Source organism: Corythoichthys intestinalis, chromosome 6 (genome assembly GCF_030265065.1).
Source record: "Corythoichthys intestinalis isolate RoL2023-P3 chromosome 6, ASM3026506v1, whole genome shotgun sequence".
In the NCBI taxonomy this organism is placed as follows: Eukaryota; Metazoa; Chordata; class Actinopteri; order Syngnathiformes; family Syngnathidae; genus Corythoichthys; species Corythoichthys intestinalis.
This window is the reverse complement of record NC_080400.1, coordinates 24,904,521-24,925,927: the sequence shown is the minus strand read 5'-3', so window position 1 is coordinate 24,925,927 and position 21,407 is coordinate 24,904,521. Positions and strand designations below refer to the sequence as shown.

The 21,407-nt window shown below is 38.5% G+C and overlaps 1 protein-coding gene across 3 annotated transcripts in view; it reads left to right on the top strand.

Moving 5' to 3' along the window:
* The first annotated feature begins 4,876 nt into the window (after positions 1-4,876).
* The window catches only part of clasrp (CLK4-associating serine/arginine rich protein), a 39,634-nt gene continuing 23,103 nt past the window's right edge, over positions 4,877-21,407 (top strand). For 2 of the 3 annotated variants that reach the window (XR_009063466.1, XM_057838855.1), the window contains exons 1-8: positions 4,877-4,995; positions 12,825-12,964; positions 13,258-13,355; positions 18,833-18,934; positions 19,016-19,095; positions 19,170-19,254; positions 19,325-19,461; positions 19,531-19,627. Coding sequence is in view for 2 of the 3 variants with exons in the window: in XM_057838855.1 (XP_057694838.1) it covers positions 4,932-4,995; positions 12,825-12,964; positions 13,258-13,355; positions 18,833-18,934; positions 19,016-19,095; positions 19,170-19,254; positions 19,325-19,461; positions 19,531-19,627 (803 nt within the window). In the remaining variant the exon portion in view is untranslated. Of the gene's footprint in view, positions 4,996-10,307; positions 10,433-12,824; positions 12,965-13,257; positions 13,356-18,832; positions 18,935-19,015; positions 19,096-19,169; positions 19,255-19,324; positions 19,462-19,530; positions 19,628-21,407 lie in introns of all 3 variants that reach the window. The other variant, XM_057838856.1, reaches the window with a different exon arrangement.

Here is a 21,407-nt window from a genome sequence, read left to right as displayed (position 1 = left end):
TGGTATGATATATCTAGAAAGGCATGTCAGCACAAATGTAAAGGGTTTTTATTTTAATTTAAGAACATCAGCCTGAATTTGCATTTAACTAATATACTTAAAGCATTGGAGGAATTCATAAGTACATAAAAAAATGGAAAATCAAAAAAATAACATGATTTAAATTAAGAATTTAAACAAATGAGAAATGATAAAAAAAAATTCCCACATTTATTAATTTCCACCAAAAATCATTTTAAAATGGTTATTTTTTAATAAATGTTCTATATTTTTCATTATTATTATTTTAAAATAAATTTAGTAAGGCCTTTCCAGGTTTAAGTAATACTATTTTATTACTTTCATTATTTTCATGTGATTGCCCCAATGCTTTTTGATGTATATTTGTTAATGTCTCTTAGTCAAATACACCAAACTGTAGTTAAGTCATGGATCAAATGGGTCAATAAAAAAAGTGCTTGAAAGTGTTAGTAATGGTATGAGCAATAAACCTTGTTTATTGGTATAATTTTGTGGTACATTGGGTAATTAAAAACTCCCTTGGTCAAATTGACCATTGATACTTCTAAGTGAAATGTCAGCCAACTTCCATTTAAACTATGCAGATGGCAAGTGCTAAAAGCATAAATTCAGTCACTGTGTACAAAAGGAAAGGTGTTTCGTGACAGCAGGGATACAAATGAGAGCGTTAATAGATAAACTAAGCTAACAGCTTAGTGGATGTGGCAAACATGAACTTTGGCCTGGGCTGGGAAGGCTTCTTCCCATAGCAATGCAAAATACAAGATGAGATCTTGTTCATGTCTCATTTACATCTCTGAGAAAGGAATCAGCAATAATCGAGACTGGAGTAGTTTTCTCAGTTTTCTTAAATTTGTCTCATGAGAAGTGAGTCTAATAGTGAGCATTACATGAGAAGGTCTTGAGAATAGTTCTACTTTCACAATTTTTCAATAAAGTCACACAGTTGTCTCCTTTCAAGATCTCACCAAGAGAAAACTATGAGTACTTGTGTCGATCTCAAATGCGTCTCAATTTTATCTCCTTACTTGAAGTCACGATCTCAGTAATGTCTCAGTACAAGATATGGATGAGCAAAGTATTTTATTTCTTCAACTTAGCTCAAAGCTGCCTCTTTTACTGATCTTGCGGAGCAACCTTATATTGTGCCAGTCACAAATATTTATCAATTTGATTTCCTTCCAGTCTGCAATTGCTCATTTTGGGTTTTCAAGACTCTTTCCTTCCTCTAGGTAATATCATCAGAAAGCAAAGCATTAACTTTCATTGTTACGCTGATGACACACAACTGTATTTATCAATTGAACATGAGCAGATCAGGCAAGTGGACAAACTAAGCACCTGCGTCCGAGATATACATAAATACCTGGATGAGCACTAACTATCTTCTATTTAACCCTGAAAAGACAGAAGTCCTCATAATAGGCCCAAAAAGTGTAAGAGACTCTTTAGCTGCCCAGATAGTCACTCTGGACAATGTAAGTGGAGCCTCCAGCACCACAGTTAAAAACCTAGGAGTTTTATTCGACCCTGACTTATCGTTTAAAGCTCACATTAAACAAACCTGCAGAACGGCCTTCTTTCACCTGCGCAACATGGCCAAAATTAGAAATATTTTATCTAAAAGCTATGCAGAAAAATTAATTCACGCGTTCGTTACATCGAGATTGGATTACTGTGACTCCCTACTTGCAGCTTGTCCTAAAAGTTCTCCAAAAGTTCTTCAGCTAGTCCAAAACGCAGCAGCAAGACTTTTAACAGGAACCAATAGAAGAGAGCACATCACCCCTGTGCTCCAGGCCCTTCACTGGCTTCCAGTCGAGTTTAGAATTAAATTTAAATTTAATGCTCTGGTTCCATACCGCCCCAACAGAACACTCCGCTCTCAGAATGCAGGTCTACTGGTAGTTGCCAGGGTTTCTAAAAGTACTGTCGGAGCTAGAGCCTTTAGCCACCAAGCCCCTGTTTTATGGAATCAGCTTCCAGCTAATATTAAAGAAGCCGAGACAGTCTGCACATTTAAGATTAGATTAAAAACGTTCCTATTCAACAAAGCTTATGGTCAGGCTAGTTGAAGTCGGAGTAGACTCAGAGTTTAGTCTAAGCTGCACTAGAAGCTATAAAGCTGGGGAAAGTACAGCCACTGAGTTCTATCTCCTTTTTCTCACTCTACCTACCACTTATCTTACTTTATTTCTATTTTCCAATGTTAATATCTAGTTGTCTAGTCTCTTCATCACTAGTCACCCGGTGTCGCCCCCCCCCCTCCTCCCCTCTGGGGAGGGGCTATTTTTCAGCTGCAGCCTCCTGACTGTCCGGACCCCTGGCTGGATGGACGTCCTCGTTGCTACCCCCGTCTCATCTGGCTAGATGGACCTCTTCTTGTTCCTTTACTCCACTGCATCTTTACGGACTGTAACTTCGCCTGCTAATTCCCATTAGCAGTCCTGGGGCTTCCTGTCTATCCATCCTGGGAGTGGATCTCTCCTGACTGTGGTACTCCCCAGGGTTTCTCATTTTCTCCCAAAGACTCTGGAGTTTTTGGAGTTTTTCCTTGCTGACATGGAGGGTCTAAGGATGGGGGATACCCAGGACTTGAACTTTATTTATTCATCTTTGTTGCTTCATTTGCTGTTTCTGATTGTGTATCATATTGCCTTTGCAAAGCCCTTTGAGACAACGTTGTTGTGATCCAGGGCTATATAAATAAAATTGAATTGAATTTCATTTCATTGTAAGAAAGAGTAGTGTCCGCTTTGACGTGTCCAATCACATCTTAATTAATCTCATGCCAAAATACGAGAAAATATTATAATTGGTCAAATAATTAAATAACATCTGGTTAATTTGGTTCATCTTGTTCAATGTAAAAACTAGAGATGTGACCGAAAATTCGTCGCCAAAAACTATCGGCCGCTACAAATGCATTATCGGTTTTTGGTTTCGAAGACCGAAAGTTTACCACAAAATAGTGTGAAGAACCTTAGTCCTCTTTTTGATGACGTAATTAAAACAGGCAACATTCTGGCTGTCGATGTCTCGCTAAAACTACTGGCTCACAGGCAATATATCTGCAATTTGTAATTTTTTTTTTTAAATATCAAAGAAATATATAAATTATTAAATGAACCAAAATATAATAAATTTTCTTCATCGCTGCTACACGCAGTTTCTGAAGTTGCTTTCCATTGATGTGCCGCGTCACATCAAGCACAGTGTATCTGAGCTCGGGCGTGGCTCAGTGGTAGAGAAGTCGTTCCCCAACCCAGAGGATGTGAGTTCAACCCTCTGTCCTGATGAAGTCAATGAAGTATCCTTGAGCAAGATACTAAACCCCACGTTGTGAGGCAATGTGATACGTGCTGTATTGCATTGCTGCCATAGTGCTCCTGTATGGGAAAATTTAAAACTATCACAAACTAATATTGACAACGATTCGGATTTCTTGACAGGACTAGCTGTTAGAGATCCCTAATATTTAGCACATCGATCGAGCGTTGGAGATGTCATCTGGGTGGGGTGGAATTCGGCAATGATCACGTGGTGTCACCAGCGCACCACATCATCAGTTGCTTGCCTCAGACATCATTGGGTGTTTCGGCCACATACAACAAGACACCCTCTTCTGAGAAAGGCAAAGGAAAAATGTACAGTATTTAAATATACCAAGGACTGGAAAGTTAAAGTGAGAACAGGTGAAAATATATGAAGAATCTATATAATAATAATTAACATAAAATGGGTAAAATAATAACTAACGGACAGTTTTGTGAACAAATAACAGAATATATATATATAGGGAAAACACAGAAAAGGCTGAAAACTATTTTTAATTTGTCTGTTTTACCCTGAATACCCTCGTTTACAGACACCGCGCAACCGCTTTTGTTTCAACCCAGCCATAAAGAGAAGGTAAGTAATTATATTTATTATTTAAAATGTCTGTTATTTTCATCTTAGAATCATCAATTGATGTCTAATATTTAGTTTGAAAAAAAAAAAAAAAACGACTTTAAAAAATTATTCACTCGCATATTTTTGAACTTTTAAACAAATTATGTCACAATGAAAAAAAATGTGTCTGTAAATAGGTCACGGATACTAACTCATAACTATCTCTTAATTGTATTTTTTTTTTTGTTACTGTCGCATTTTCCCCAATATTTTAGATGATAAATAATTGATCCAAACAAGGACAATTTGAAAAAAACGTTTAAAAGGGGAACTATTTGAAAAAGAAAATCTCGACCACTCCTTGATGTTTGCGAATTCTGCATCGCAACCCTTTTTATATTACTGTTCTTCACCCATAAAATCCCCAGAAAGTCTGGCTGTGGCCATTCATAGCTGTGACACCCGGTGATACGTTACACAGAGTTTTTGGATCGAAATAAGGTAAGTACGCGATAATATCTAATTAAAATCAGAGGGTCTTTAATGATGATGATCACCTCGAGTTAGGGTTTAGGGGTATAATTTTTTATTTTTTTTTAAATGCCCTCCTGTTCAAAATTTTTCTTTCCCTAGAAAATTGAGATTTAAAGATTTCCAATGAAGTATCACACATGTTTATAAGACAATTTTAAAGTTTTTCCAAATTGGGGGTCTCATAGCAGAACGTCATGTCACCTGAGGGTTTTCTGGCAAATATATTTTTAATTATTAAAATAAATTTTTAAAAGTGGGTTTGGGGGCTTCAATGTATAATGTGTCATTAAATGTAAAAATATGTCAATTTTAGATTTTCCTTCTCCATCACCAGGAGGGAAATAAAATAATTATTCAAACATGAAAAAAATAAAATAAATACGGATTATGTGGTAACGCTCCGGCCCAACAGGGGGCCGCCGACTCGCCGAGCCTCCACTACATACCACAAAGAAGAAAGACAAGCGCGGAAGAAGGCGTATATGGTGGCTCCTTTCCAATTCACCGAATTACAACCCAGTTTTCTAGTTGTTGCCCTCAAAACAGGTAAGCCGCATCCACTTAAGTATTCATTAAATGTGCTTTCTCTAGCGGCCCTTGCGTAGGCTATTGTCGTTTCCTTTGTTGCAATCCACTGAACTGCTGCGCTTGCAGCTCAAGCTAAGCTAAACAGGCTTCTCAGGCAATGGTCGAGAGGCCCCTGCGACTACACTCTGTCACCCCCCGATTAACTCCTGCGTAATTTCTAAACATTTTTCCTTTTTCTTCCTGTCCAAATTCGGTTTTGAAACCCATAGGCTTAAGAACTTAGGGATCGTTTAAACAAGGTTCAGGCAACGATTCGGCTGCTACTAAATCTTTATAGGGTTTTGGCTCAGTTGTGTTTTATCTATGTCAACACAAAATTGCTCATGTACGCGCAGTTGCGTACTCCAACGATGATGGTGAAAGTGTTTACTACTTACTGCTTAACCTTTGCGTTCGGTTTGGGTCAAAATTGACCGGTTTTTCAATATTAGGTATGCAAAAATCAATGGTTCTTTTTACATATGCTAACTTGCAAACGGGTCAATTTTAACCCGAAAACGATATATTGCAAAGATGAAGTATTTTCCGAATGAGTTAAGTTAGATCAAAATGAATCCATGAGCAAAATGTGGGAACATTTCGAGCAGAACACAAGGGTTAAAACACAAACAGTAGCCACGTTTACATGCTGACTTTTATTCATACCGATTCAAATCATTCCGAATGGAAATTTCACATCAGCTGTTTACATGTCACTTCATCTAGTCCGATCCAGCGTTTACATGTGACTGCCTTTATTCCGAAAGGACGTTTGACAACTGCCGTCTGACATGCGCAGATTAATCAAAACAAAGCGTCACGTTGCAAAACATGGAGATCGATCGTCAGATCAGCTGCTGTTTTAACTTTTCGAGTGGAAAAAAAACTTAAGAATGATACGCCGTTCATTTAAAAAGTTGTGTGGGTGCGCTGTGTGTGTGCTTGGAAGCCATGTTGCAAGTGATGTTACTTACGTCACCGAGTGACGCCACCACGTCAGTACGGAGCATGCGCAGAAAGAACACAACCAGACACCATTCCGCTTCCCTGTTTACATGATATAATTTTACTTCTAATCGGTTTGGGAAAAGGAATATTCCACCCCTGTGAATCGGAATGAAATTCAATTCGGTTTGGGCCTGTTCATTCCGAATGAGGTGTTTACATATATGGAACACATTTATTCAGTTTGAACAAATATTCCGATTGTAATTGGAATATTTGGCTCCATGTAAACGTGGCAACTGTCACTTCAATGTATTTAATCCATTCGTTGCCAACCATTACTCCCAAGACACCCCTTCTTTCAAACTCTTAGTGTTCTCTGGATTTATTTAAAAGATTAGTTTCCCGTCTTTCATCATAAAAAAGGATTAAACTCTTTTTCGTTCTTTAGTTCTGAGCAGCTGAACATCATAAACAACGTTGTTTGTACGTCTTAGGTAGTGGATGAGTTAATTGGAAATATGGCTGTACCGAGCAAACATTTTACACCCGGGTCACCTCATTTTGAGAATTTGTCAATATGTGGTCATGATCCGATACCGCAGGTATTACGAATATTCTATCTCAAGCCATCTTGTGCTGCATTAAATTGGTTGTGGTAAATGTACTTCTATCCTTTCCGCCACACCAATTGCTTAGTTTTGCACAGATTGCAAGTCCCTATTATTTATTAGGGCTGCAGCTATCAAATATTTTACTAATCGAGTATTCTACTGAAAATTTTCATCGATTAATCAAGTAATCGGATAACTTTTTTTTTTTTAAGTTAAAGAGCAATTATAAATACACATAAAAAAACTAAACATTTCATTTTATATTGAACCCATTTTAGACAGTCCATTTTTGTTTTAGGTGTACAGAGGGGCAAATAAGTATTTAGTCAACCAGCAATTGTGCAAGTTCTCCCACTTGAAAATATTATAGAGGCCTGTAATTGTAAACATGGGTAAACCTCAACCATGAGAGACAGAATGTGTGTGTGTGTGGGGGGGGGGGGGGGGGAGAAAATCACATTGTTTAATTTTTAAAGAATTTATTTGCAAATCATGGTGGAAAATAAGTATTTGGTCAATACCAAAAGTTATTCTCAATACTTTATTATGTACCCTTTGTTGGCATTTTCTGTAACTCTTCACAAGCTTTTCACACACTGTTGCTGGTATTTTGGCCCATTCCTCCATGCAGATCTCCTCTAGAGCAGTGATGTTTTGGGGCTGTCGTTGGGCAACACGGACTTGCAACTCCCTCCACAGATTTTCTATGGGGTTAAGATCTGGAGACTGGCTAGGCCATTCCAGGACCTTGAAATGCTTCTTACGAAGCCACTCCTTTGTTGCCCTGGCTGTGTGTTTGGGATCATTGTCATGCTGAAAGACCCAGCCACGTCTCATCTTCAATGCCCTTGCTGATGGAAGGAGATTTTTAGTGCTGCAAAGATTAATCGATTAACTCGAGTATTCGATTAGAAAAAAATATTCAAATTAAATTTTGTTGCTTCGAGTGTTCGTTTAATTGAAGTGGCGTTGGAATGGTTTATTTTGAAAGTGTTTGCATTTAGTTTTGTTGATTAGGGTGGATACACTGCCCTCCGGTCTGCCTCTTTTCACATGGTTGAATCCAACTGCTCCCTGTTAAGACCAACGTAAGCTAAGTTTTTGTTTGAGCTAATGTTTTTTAACGCATTCATAATTTAGTTTATAGGTATAGTTAGCCTTTTTTGTGCTAATATGTGTCTGAACCATTTGTTTAGCGCATTGTAAAAAAAACTTTGGCGTTTTATAGCATTTAAGCTAGTGGACTTTTTCTATGTAAGTTAGCCAATTGTTCTTTTTTTTTAACATAGATCATTTAAAAAAAATTATACTGTTTGAGGCTCAGCTCAGGTATTTTAATTTTTCATGTTCCTTATCCGATTACTCGATTATTCGAACTAACTAGTCCATCGATTAATCGACTACTAAAATATTCGATAGCTGCAGCCCTAGAGATTTTCACTCAAAATCTCTCGATACATGGCCCCATTCATTCTTTCCTTTAAACAGATCAGTCGTCCTGATCCCTTAGCAGAAAAACAGCCCCAAAGCATGATGTTTCCACCCCCATGCTTCACAGTGGGTATGGTGTTCTTCGGATGCAATTCAGTATTCTTTCTCCTCCAAACACGAGAACCTGTGTTTCTACCAAAAAGTTCTATTTCTGTTTCATCTGACCATAACACATTCTCCCAGTCCTCTTCTGGATCATCCAAATGCTCTCTAGCGAACCGCAGACGGGCCTGGACGTGTACTTTCGTCAGCAGGGGGACACGTCTGGCAGTACAGGATTTGAGTCCTTGGCGGCACATTGTGTTACTGATGGTAGACTTTGTTACTGTGGTCACAGCTCTCTGTAGGTCATTCACTAGGTCTCCTCGTGTGGTTCTGGGATTTTTGCTCACCGTTCTTGTTATCATTTTGACGCCACGGGGTGAGATCTTGCATGGAGCCCCAGGTCGAGGGAGATTATCAGTGGTGTTGTATGCCTTCCATTTTCTAATAATTGCTCCCACAGTTGATTTCTTTACACCAAGCGTTTTACCTATTGCAGATTCAGTCTTCCCAACCTGGTGCAGGTCTACAATTTTGTCTCTGGTGTCCTTCGACAGCTCTTTGGTCTTGGCCATAGTGGAGTTTGGAGTGTGACTGACTGAGGTTGTGGACAGGTGTCTTTTATACCGATAATGAGTTAAAACAGGTGCCATTAATACAGGTAACGAGTGGAGCCTCGTCAGATCTTGTTAGACCTCTTTGACAGCCAGAAATCTTGCTTGTTTGTAGGTGACCAAATGCTTATTTTCCACTCTAATTTGGAAATAAATTCTTTAAAACTCAAACAAAGTGATTTTCTGTTTTTCCACATTCTGTCTCTCATGGTTGAGGTTTACCCATGTTGACAATTACAGGCCTCTCTAATCTTTTCAAGTAGGAGAACTTGCACAACTGCTGGTTGACTAAATACTTATTTGCCCCACTGTATTTGCGCTTAGAAGTCTACTGTTTTAAGATGGCGGCTGTTTACCACCGCCGCTGACTCTGTCATTTCACATTTAGTTCAACATACAAGTGATCTCTATTAGACGCATCAGACGCTACCTGCTACCACTGTAGCATCATGTGGGCTAGTTTTTAGCAACGTCGGCGTAGTTTGTAGCGGCAGTCGGCTGCAGTAAGTTTTTTGTTGTTGTTGTTTGTTTTTAATTGCTTCTTCCTCCACGCATGAGACATCAGCGCGTTGTCCCGCATTAAAAGTATTCCGGGCAAAATGTGATGCTGAGAGCTGTCAAAATTAAACGATTACTCGAGGTGAATAAAATTACTCGGTTCAGTTTTTAAGCTCGAGTTAGTCGAGTTGCTTGAGTATTTGTTTCAGCTCTAATTTTGATTTTTTTTTTTTTTGCTGTGTTCTAAATAAATGTATGATACCTGCTGTATTGGAGCCCATTGGGGACCAGTGCTACTTGTTTTATCCAGCAATGACTACTGAGCTAAAATTGACCGTTAGCTTTATTATGTTTTTATTTTACACCCTCATCACTCTACAGCACTATGTTTTTACAGATTAAATAAAGCCTGTATGTAAGACACGTTAGCCACGCATCGACAGTAGTCATAATTAATAGAAACCTAGCCATCCGCAGGGCTAACGTTACGTGAGCAAGGGACAGTAAAGTTTGGAAGTAGTGTATTTATTAGCGCTGAGATGTCTACTGCTTTAAGATGGCGGCTGTTTACTAACACCACTAAGTCTGTCATTTCGCATCTAGTTTTATATAAATATGTTATCTATGAGCAGCATCAGACGCTACCTGCTACCACGGTTGCATAGGCTTTACCACCGTAGCATCATGCGGACGCAGTTTTTAGCAACGTTGGGATACTTTGTAGTGGCTGTCGGCTGCAGTCAGGTATTATTGCTTCTTCCTATAGACCCTACCCACCGACGTCACAAAACCACGTGCTCGCTGTATGGTTCCGCCCACTTGTCCGTCATTTTGTCTCTGTATTAGCATTGGTTTCAATTGATCGAGGAATTTAAAATGCATTTCATGGAAGACCCGGTGCTTTCTGATGCCGTAAACTCACTGGATGTGTTGCATAAAAGGCATTATGTGGAAAAGCTTCGTTCTATACAGTCGCCAGATCCATATTTGATGCCCAAATCGATGTTTTTCGACCCACTGTCTTCGCCCTGTCTGCCTGACATCTGCTACGCTGATATTTACAATTATCTTGTCCACACAAAATCAGCCTATTCTCACAAAAATTTGAAAAACTTCAAGAGCTTGGAGGCTTATAAATACTTCGTTGCTGGTTGGGTGAAACAGGTCCTCGTCCACGAAAATTCGGCAGGAATCTATCTTGTGCTTGGAAAGGTGAGTTACGAAATTTTCAATTCAAAATCTTTTGTTATTGCTAACATCCACTGTCAAGTCTAATGTATTTCATGTCGTTTGTCAATGGAGTTAAGGCTTTTAATGTTTATATGGTTTAGCGATAGCACTCTCACTACATACATACGTGTATGTTGTCGGCGATTAGCCTAGCAATGATCTTAATTGTGGTTATTTGTCAGCCCAAAACCCTCTAAGTATATCTTAAATGCATCTTACCGGATATAAAATGACTACTACATAGTCTGTGGTGATTTTTTGGTGCCCAGTTTTCACGTCGAATTGCAGCCGTCCATTTCGCTCTCCTCTTTGGATCCCTCGGAATACGGTAAAACTTCAAGTCTCTCCTTCCATCTTCTCTGTTAGTGCAACCAACAGCCACACACGCCTTCACCATTTTGATTATTAATGTTAAGGAGCAGAAAAACACGCCGTAAATAGGAGGAATGTACGTAGCCGTAACAGGTTAACACTATGTTTTGACGGACAATTGGGCGGTACCATTCAGGAGAGCGGAGTTGTGACGTCACGTGGGTAGGGTCTATCGGCACGTTGTCCCGCATTAAAAGTAGTCCGGGCAAAACGTGATGTTTAGAGCTTGCAAAATGAAAGGACTCCTTGAGGCGAATAAAATTACTCGGATCAGTTTTTAAACTCAAGTTACTCGAGTTGCTCGAGTATTCATTTCACCTCTAGAGAACCGGCATTTTATTTGCTATTTTGAACCGTTAACTTGATACTGAAATAGTCGTTTATTTAAGCCTGAGAGGCTTTTTGTACAATTTTTGTAACTAATGTATGAAACATTAAAAGCAGCTAATAGCTTTGGGGGCGGGGGGTGTCATCAATAATCGATTTATAATAGAATCGTAGCATCTGAATCGTAATCGAATCGTTAGGTGCCCAACGATTCCTACCTCAAGTTAGCCACGCATTGACAGTAATCATAATTAATAGAAACCTAGCCCTCAGCTGGGCTAATGTTACATTAGCAAGGTACAGTAATGTTAATCTTATTTAAAAGCGCTACGTTAACTTAATTTTACCTTGTCCCGAGTACGGAGCGGTGGCTAGGCGGGTGGGTCATGCGGTGGTACCCGGCCTGGGCTTCAGGGGTGGTCATCGGTTCGCGGGGTCCAGCCAGGAATGCAGAAAAGTCTGTGGGACTACTGGTAGCTGGGGCTTGGCGGGGGTAGTGTTTTGCAAGCGCTGTCTTACAGTGAATACATGAAACAGTGTTCGCCTTGGTCTCCAGCTTGAAATGCTTCCACACTTCTGACATTTTCTGCCTTTTTTTGGTGCATTTCTCTTGGTTTTCTTCGACTTCTTCGTCATTATCTCTATATCCATGCATGGTTGAAATCAAATATATGCGCCGCTGGTTTTCGACCGGTACGTACGTGACGTCACTGCTTTGTGCCGCATTAAACGTAGTCGGGGCAAAACGTGACGCTTCGAGCTGGCAAAATTAAACGATTCCTCGAGGCGAATAAAATTCCTCGATCAATTTTTAAACTCGAGTAATTACTATTCGAGTAATCGTTTCAGCTCCATTTTTTTATCATTTTGATAGAAAAATTGAATTTTTTTTTTTTTTTTTTTTTAAGCACCGTTGACTCATCGGATCAAATACAGCATGATGTTATCATGCCAGCAAGCAATTACTGTTATGTAACTATCAGTAGCTTACAATTTTAGGTGTTATGTACAGTTATGTGCACACGAGAAAGACAATTAAGTTTATAGTACATTCAACTTTTTTTTTTTTTACTTTTCTGCATGTAATAGTATTTTTATGTTTATAATTATGTATGTATTTAAGGTGATATTCTAACAGTAATACAGGCACCATCAAGGAATGCCACCTGACTGACGTTGATAACTTTTTTTTTTTTTAACGTTATACAAAACTTGTAATGAAAACATCAAAGAAAAATATTAGGGATACAGGTTTAAAATATAATGTACAGTCATGCATTGAAGGAAAGTTACAGAAATGTATCTGGTATTTCTGAACTAGTTCTAGGTGATACAGCCATTTCTGACATCAGTCCGATCATTTTGTAATCATATTGTTGGCAAACCTCTTAAAAATAGTGGTCAGAAAGGTTACCAAATTGGCAGTATTGACCACTCTTTGTTAACATCTCAGTTTACAGTTGTGAGTGCAAGGCATGCTTTACACATGTGCAAGGCATGCTTTACACATTGAATTCACTTTGAATGACAGAAGCTGCCAGAGAATCCTCCCGAGTAGTATTCTAATTGTCAATTAGTGCGGAAGCTCACATGCACCTTTTGTGTCGGTATTGTGATCATCAGTCCTAATCAGTCAGTCCTAAAATTATTCTTAATCATCTTTTCCACCCTGCAGCAACCGTGCCACGCCGCGCCCCCACGCCCAGCGGCGCCGTCATGTGGCAGGAGGCCCGCAAGCACGAGCGCAAACTCCGTGGCATGATGGTCGACTACAAGCGACGTGGCGAGCGCCGCCGAGAGTACTACGAGAAGATCGTAAGTAGCCTTGCAAAGATCTCCCCTTAGAAAAATGCACTGGAAATTTCCCTTCCTAATCGTAAGCGACGATGTCTCTTTCTTGCGTGATGATCATTCTGCCTTGCCGTTGCGTCATTTTGCATCCACTTGAGTTGCTCTGTAGCTGCCGCATTTTGTTGACCTGAGTTGATGTGTTTCGTAACCAGCGCTACTCAAACTTTGATCCACATTAGACAACAACGCAAGGGGCCTTTGGAGCTAAGTGGGTGAGGCTGTTACCTTTTCGCTGCCTTATATTTGTCTCTTTGTAGAAAAAAGATCCGGCCCAATTCCTCCAGGTTCATGGACGGGCCTACAAGATCCACCTGGATCCTGCTGTGGCTCTGGCTGCAGAGTCTCCCATCAACATGTAAGCAGACAAAAATGCACTATAGTAGTGATCTACAGCGTCAAAAATCAGTAAGATTGTCGCAAATAACTCAGTGGGTCCCATTGATACTTTTAGACAAAACAGCGCTGCTTTAAAAATGAACCGTTTTTACAGTGACCTCATAAAAACTTATCACCACTAACAACAATGAAATAACTCATTCATTACCAAATATAATGTCACAACTTACAAGACATTCCCATATTTGAAGCGCCATAAAATGTTGTTCTACGGCTACATAACAACAGAATTTAAAAAAAGATTAGATTCCCATCTTTCATCATAAAAAAAAAACTTTTTTTTTTTTGTTCTTATGAGCAGTTTGAACACAACATCGTTATGTCTTTGGTAGTGTATGAGGTAAGGGAACAGATTAGCCTCTGTAAAGCCCTTTGAGACTTCTGTTGTGATTGAGGGCTATACAAATAAAATTGAATTGAATTGAACTGAATCAGCAAACTTCCATTCCAACTCTTCTAAATGCTTTAAAGGGGAACTTGAGAATTTTTGACATTAGGCTTAATTGCCGAGGTAGCTGAGGTTTAATTTAGAGCTGAAACGAATACTCGAGTAACTCGAGTTTAAAAACTGACCCGAGTAATTTTATTCACCTCGAGTAATCGTTTATTTTGACAGCTCTAAGCATCACGTTTTGCTCGGACTACTTTTAATGCGGGACAACGCGCTGATGTCACGTGCGTAGAGGAAGACGCAAAAAAAAAAAATATAAAAAAACTTTCTGCAGTCGACAGCCGCTCCAAACTACGCCGACGCTGCTAAAAACGAGCCCAGATGATGTTACGGTGGTAGCAGGTAGCAGGTAGCATCTGATGCGTCTCATAGATATCACATGTATGTTGAACTAGATGCAAAATGACAGACTCGGCCGCGTCTGGACAGCGTTAGTAAACCGCCGCCATCTTAAAGCAGTAGAGCGCTAAGCGCTAATAAAGAGCGCAAAGCGCTAATAAATAAGACTAACGTTATTCACTAGCTCACGTAACGTTAGCCCTGCGGAGGGTGAGGTTTCTATTAATTATGACCACTGTCTATGCGTGGCTAACGTGTCTTACATACAGGCTTTAACATAACATAGCTTTGTGGAGTGATGAGGGTGTAAAATAAAAACTCAATAATGCTAACTATCAATTTTAGCTCAGTAGTATTGGATACAACACCAAGTAGCACTGGTCCCTAATGTGCTCCAATACAGCAGGTATCATACATTTATTTTGAACACTGCAAAAACTCAAAATCCTATCAGTACTTACAGTTTAGACTAACTTAAAACTTAACTAGAACTTAAAAATAGCTTGACAACAATAGAAAGTCAATTGAAACACGTGGGGGAAAAAATCCTAATTTTTAAGTGATGTGTGTTATCAAGCGTAACGGCATTTTTAGGTATATATACTGTATATATATATATATATTTTTTTTTTTTCATAAGATCTAAAGATTTTTTGAGTGAAAGCAGTGAATTAGTCTTTTTTTTTTAATTGTAGTTACATCTGAGATGCAATTGTTGTATGTTTTCAACAATATACATCGAAAATAAAGACATTGATTGACTGAGAATGGTTCAAGATTAGATGAAATGTCTTGTTTTCTCATGTATATTTATAATTGCTCTTCACCTAAAAATATATTTGTTTTAATCGATTACTCGATTAATCGATAGAATTTTCAGTCGATTACTCGATTACTGAAATATTCGATAGCTGCAGCCCTAGTTTAATTAGTCAGTCGAGTAGGTTTTAACCAATTCCATCACTTTGTAAGTTAATTGTTAGCTACTCCGGAGCCCTGCAACTAACTAGCCCGGCTCAGTGGTGCTTACTAGCATGCCGATTAAAAAAAACAATATTATCAGATCTAACAGAGTCAAATAGAATTAAAATATAGATCATTGTTTGAAATACCCATGCGGCCAAAACAATGTCACACAAAGCTGCCGTAATCAGCGGTAAAAAAAAAACGATGTGATATCACACCGCCCTGCTTGCCTAGACAGCCTGTTCCCTGCAGAGCTGCTGGATTACAAATGTTGCTGTACATACTACAATTATTGACAGGCAATGGTAAGTTTTAATAACTTTATCCTAAAAAACATAGCCAGCACTATTGATTGCATGGGTCATCGGTGGTTCTCATGTGTGCATATATTGTTTTTTATTGGAATGCTAGTAAGCACTATAAACTCGTGATAGCTTAGCCACCCTGGAGCAGTGTTGTTAATAACGGCGTTAGAGTATAACGGCATTTCTAACGGCGCTATTTTTTTTCAATAGTGAGTTATCTAATTAATTAATTTTCCCATCTTTGCAAAGCTGTTACTGTAACTGAGGATGTGAAAGGGCGCGTTGCCGCGTTAGTTACTACACACAGCTCACAACTGCCTGGGAAAGAGCGGAGGAGAGAGGGGATTATGATGCCGTTGCAAACGCGATGATGATTGGCTAGGAGGATTAGCATAGCATTTGCATTAGCATTTAGCGTGGCGAGTGTCCTCTTAAACCTTCGGGCAACTTTTATATACAGTTTGTGGCGTCCAGGTGAGTACAATTAATTGAATATAATGTACTATTTTCCTGCTGATTGTGCATTATCATCACTAAGTTTGCCTTGTCCTTGTAGATGCTACAATATAATACTATATATTAGGGCTGCAGCTATCGAATATTTTAGTAATCGAGTAATCGACCTAAAACTCTATCGATTAATCGAGTAATCGGATAAAACATATATATTTTTAGGTAAAGAGCAATTATAAATATACATGATAAAACACGACATTTCATCTAATATTAAACCATTTTCAGTCAATGTCTTTATTTTCAATGTACCATGTTAAAAACTGCCAAGAATTGCATCTCAGATGTAACTAGAATGGAAAAAGACTAATTCATTGCTTTCACTCAAAAAACTTTTAGATCTTATTATATATATTTATATATATGTGTATATATATATATATATGTATATGTGTATATGTATATATATATATATATATACATTGGGGAGAACAAGTATTTGATACACTGCCAATGGGAAAACCCATTGGCAGTGTATATAATATATTTGTTACGTAAAAATGCCATTATGCTTGATAACACACATCACTTAAAAGTTTGGTGTTTTTCCCTCGTGTTTCAATTGAATTTCCACTTGTGTCAAGCTATAAGTTCTAGTTAAGTTTTAAGTTATTCGAAACTGTAAGTGATGATAGGATTTTGAGTTTTTGCAGTGTTCAAAATAAATGTATGATACAGGCTGTATTGGAGCACATTTGGGACCAGTGCTACTTGGTCAGGGGTGGGCAAACTATTCCACAAAGGGCCGCAGTGGGTGCAGGTTTTTGTTCATACTCATCATGAGGACAGCCTTTCACCAATCTGGTTTCTTACAAGTGCAATCAGTTGATTGCAGTCAGGTGCTTCTTGTTTCCACTGAAACCTCATTGGTTAAACTGTCTGTGCTGAATCAGTTGGAACAAAGACCAGGACCCACTGCGGCCCTCGAGGACCGGTTTGCCCACCCCTGTACTTGGTGTTTTATCCAGCAATGACTACTGAGATAAAATTGATAGTTAGCATCATTAAGTATGATCATTTTGATCATACTTATACATATACATACTTATACATACTTATATATGTATATACATATATGTATGTATATACATATACATACTTATACATATTATACTTACAGATGATTTTACACCCTCATCACTCCACAGCGCTATGTTATGTTAAAGCCTGTATGTAAGACACGTTCGCCACGCATCGACAGTGGTCATAATTAATAGAAACCTAGCCCTCCGCTGGGCTAACGTTACGTGAGCGAGTGACAGTAACTTTAATCTTATTTATTAGCGCTTAGTGCACTACTGCTTTAAGATGGCGGCTGTTTACTAACGCCGCTGATTGTCATTTCGCATCTAGTTGAACAACATACATGTGATATCTATGAGACGCATCAGATGCTACCTGCTACCGTCGTAGCATCATGCGGGCTAGTTTTTAGCAACGTCGGCGTTGTTTGTAGCGGCTGTCGGCTGCGGTAATTTTTTTTTTTTTTTAATTGCTTCTTCCTCTACGCACGTGACATCAGCGCGTTGTCCCGCATTAAAAGTAGTCCGAGCAAAACGTGGTGCTTAGAGCTGTCAAAATTAAACGATTACTCGAGGTGAATAAAATTACTCGGATCAGTTTTTAAACTGGAGTTACTCGAGTTGCTCGAGTATTCGTTTCAGCTCTACTATATATATATATATAAATTTTAATTACCAGAAATAGTGATTTGCCCTAATCTTTTCTTGAATGACATATCCATAAACTTCGTGTGATGTTTTTTAATCAGAAGAAGTAGACCAAAGACAAGAGAGGCAAGAGATTCAGAGGCTCACCGGTATATTGAAAAAAATATATACTTTATGTTGGGGGTGTGATGATGCATACAGGTCAGCAGGATCAATACAACCGGAAAAACAAAAAGGACTTTTTAAATTAAAAAAAAAAAAAGCTTCAATTAAATCAGTTAATATAAACATCTTTGATGTGAAAAATGTTCCAGAATGTATAATGCAATAACAATTAGAACATGAAAAGTAATGTCACTTTGCTGAGTAACTAATACTAATTACTCTTATAACGAGGTAACTGAGTTACTAACTCTATTACTTCTTGGATGGAGTACTTTCTAACTCTAACTAATGACTTTTTTTAAAGTAAGATGAACAACACTGCTCCGGAACCCTGCAACGAACAAATAACTAACAAGCTGGACAGAATTTGTTGAAACCAACTCCGTCTAATTAAACCCCCACTAACTCGAAAATTAAGCGTAATGTCAAAAATTCTGAACTTCCCCTTTCAAGTTATTTGATGAATAACTCATTGGCTACCATTGATGTCGATAGATGCTCAGTCCATTTTCAATTGTTGCCAACCCCCACGGTAAAAAATGGATTGAACATCGATCAATAGCACAGAATCATGATTAATGCCAGGCATCCCAGTACAAATGGATTTGACTATTGTTGTTATTCGAAGTGAATGAATTAAAATGGCAAAACATTGGGACAGCTTATTTTACTTACTCGATTACTCGAAATAAATCCTTTTACACAGGTAAAAATGTTTTTTTTTTTAATTAATATGTATCTGTATGGACCAATATGAAAGGCCTTTATCTTGATAAGTGTTGTGTTGTTTATTTAGCTTTAACACGAAAGAGTTAGCCATTGTCTTGAGGCTATGAAAAGCAATTAGAAATCTTTTTGTGTGGGTTTGTTTTCTATCCTTTCAAATCGCCTGTGTTAGTTGTGAAAGCAATTTTTTTGAAAAACATTTTGGCACTCCTGTCATACAATACAACAGTCTGTCACTGTTTCTGCCACTGATAGAAAATATTCACTGGCTACCTTGACATTTTTTTTCTCCTTCTTAAAGGATGCCTTGGCTAGGCGACGCCAGCAACATGATTGACAGGTTTGACGTACGGGCTCACCTCGACTATGTCCCATCTTACATGCCTCCGCTGATCACTACACCGTCAGTTTCCCGTGTATTTGCAAGTCAGTCTGTACTTAATTTATTTATTTCATTCACATTTTATCACTTATTTGTTTGCAGAACACCAGAGCAGGAAATGGAGGAAAGGAAGTGCAATTATGAGCGCTATAGAGGCCTCGTGCAGAATGACTTTGCCAACAGTTCGTATTGTCTTCTCGATCATTTAGCACGATACAAAAACATGCAGTTTAAAGTTACTCATGTCCTCCCATAGTCTCCGAGGAGCAGTGTTTGTACCAAATCTATGTGGATGAGCTCTATGGTGGCCTACAAAGACCAAATGAAGAAGAGAAAAAAAAGTATGTGTAATTGTAAGTACCTGCGTGAAAGTCGACGTTCTCATCAAATGTGTCAATTGTCCGGATGCAGGCTGGCTGAGAAAAAGGTGGCTATCGGTTACACGTACGAGGACAGCTCTGTGACTGAACCCGATCCCGCCTCAGACAAAGACGAGGACAATTCGGAGAACAGCGAATCTGAAGAGGATGAGGTCATCCCAGATATCGGTGAGGCGAAACAGATTTAATCATGTGTAAAGAGAAAGTGTGACGCAAGGGCGTGTATTTGCATCGCAGATGTGGAGGTCGATATCGACGAGCTGAATCACGAGCAGGAAAAGGAGCTTAATAAAACCGCTACTCCCTACGGAATGGCTGAAGGAGACTTTGTCAGGTACCTTTTTGATAGTTTTATTTTATCGTCACAAATCAGGGTTGTGATCACTCACCACCCATCACAAACGTATGATACAGAAATAATAACAGTTAATGAAAATGAAAAAATAATGAAGTGGTGAACTCATATAGCCACTTTCTGTCAACCCAAGTGGTGAGTGATGCTTTAACAACAGTTCAAAATAGCACAGTACAATAAAACGGACCAAACGTAACTCGTACAACACGTACAAAACATAGCTCAATTATTTACATTATGAAATTAAATATTAGAGCTGGGAATCTTTGGGCACCTAACGATTCGATTACGATTACGATTCAGAGGCTCCGATTCGATTATAAAACGATTATTGATGCACCCCCTCCTTTTTTTTTTTTTTTTTTTTTTTTTTTTTTTAAATAAAGTTTTGTACATTAGTTCCAAAATTGTTCAAAAATACTCTCAGGCTAAACCAAACTACTATTTCAGTATCAAGTTAACATATAGCAGTAAACAAATATACAAAAATAACATTAAATAAAAAAACTCCAGTCCCCATTCTGTATCAGCAGCTTTAAACTACATTCAATTAATTTAATGTTGTGAATCAACCGTTAAAGTTGTTAAAATTGCTCCCGTTATTCCATAATTTCCCTTTTGTCTACTTTTGACATGTGAAAGTTTTAAAACTATTTTAAAGATAGATTCAAGTCAATATTTTACCGATTTAGGAGTATTTTAGATAAAAAGTTAATTAGGTTTGCTTGGAAGGTTCGCTACAACAGCATTGCAGGGAAGTTTACTGCTTTAAGATGGCGGCCGTTTACTAACGCCCGCATCTAGCTTTTTGCAGATGTGCTGCTACCGCTACCGAGTCTATAATCCATCTAGTCCTATATAAATGATATCTACCGTAACATTATGTAGCTTAGCTGTACTTGTAGCAGCTTTTCGGCAGCAGTCAGGTATGTTGTTGTGTTTTTTTTATCTCGTGGCATGAGTTGAGCTAGAGCCGTGAGTTGAGCGTTGGCATTACCCGAGGGGCCGGTTAATGAGAAGCATAATGTTTAGCTACTCCCGCTCCGTTCCGTCCCGAAGTCCGCGCGGCGCGCTGAGTGTGTTGTTGGCATATTTCAATAATCGGAATTTGGATGTTTGTGAATCGTTCTCGAATCTTCCACGGCCGAATCACGAATAATCTAAGAATCGGAAATTTTGCACACCTCTATTAAATATTCTATCTTATTTTAGTCTTAAACGCTCACGAGTAAATAGATATCTTTACATTGTGCTGAAATATACAGTATATGCTACTGTGCTGCTTCATTTTTTTCATTGGTTATTTAAATGTTGCAGCACTACTAGGGGTGTGACAAAATATCGAAATGGTGACATATCGTGATACTTTGTATCCCAAAAGGTTATCGATATGCTCCTGCCAAGAATCGAGATATCGTTTTAAAAAGGTGTCAGTATTAAAAAAATAATAATACCGTAATTTCCCGAATATAAGGCGCACCCGTGTATAATGCGCAAATTATATAAAATAATTATTGTACCCGTTTATAACGCGCACCCTAATTTTAGCACCAATAAATAGAAGAATACAAGAAAGCAGAGCTCGTGTACAGATACAGAGATGTCATTTTACTGACTGGTGAAACACAGCACAAGCATAGCACATTGGTAGTTCAAAACATTACCGTAAACTGACAATATTTACGGTAATAATATGATTTGACAACTTCTCCAACTTACCAGAATCTAGGAGAAAACAAAACGGATGCGACTTTTCTTT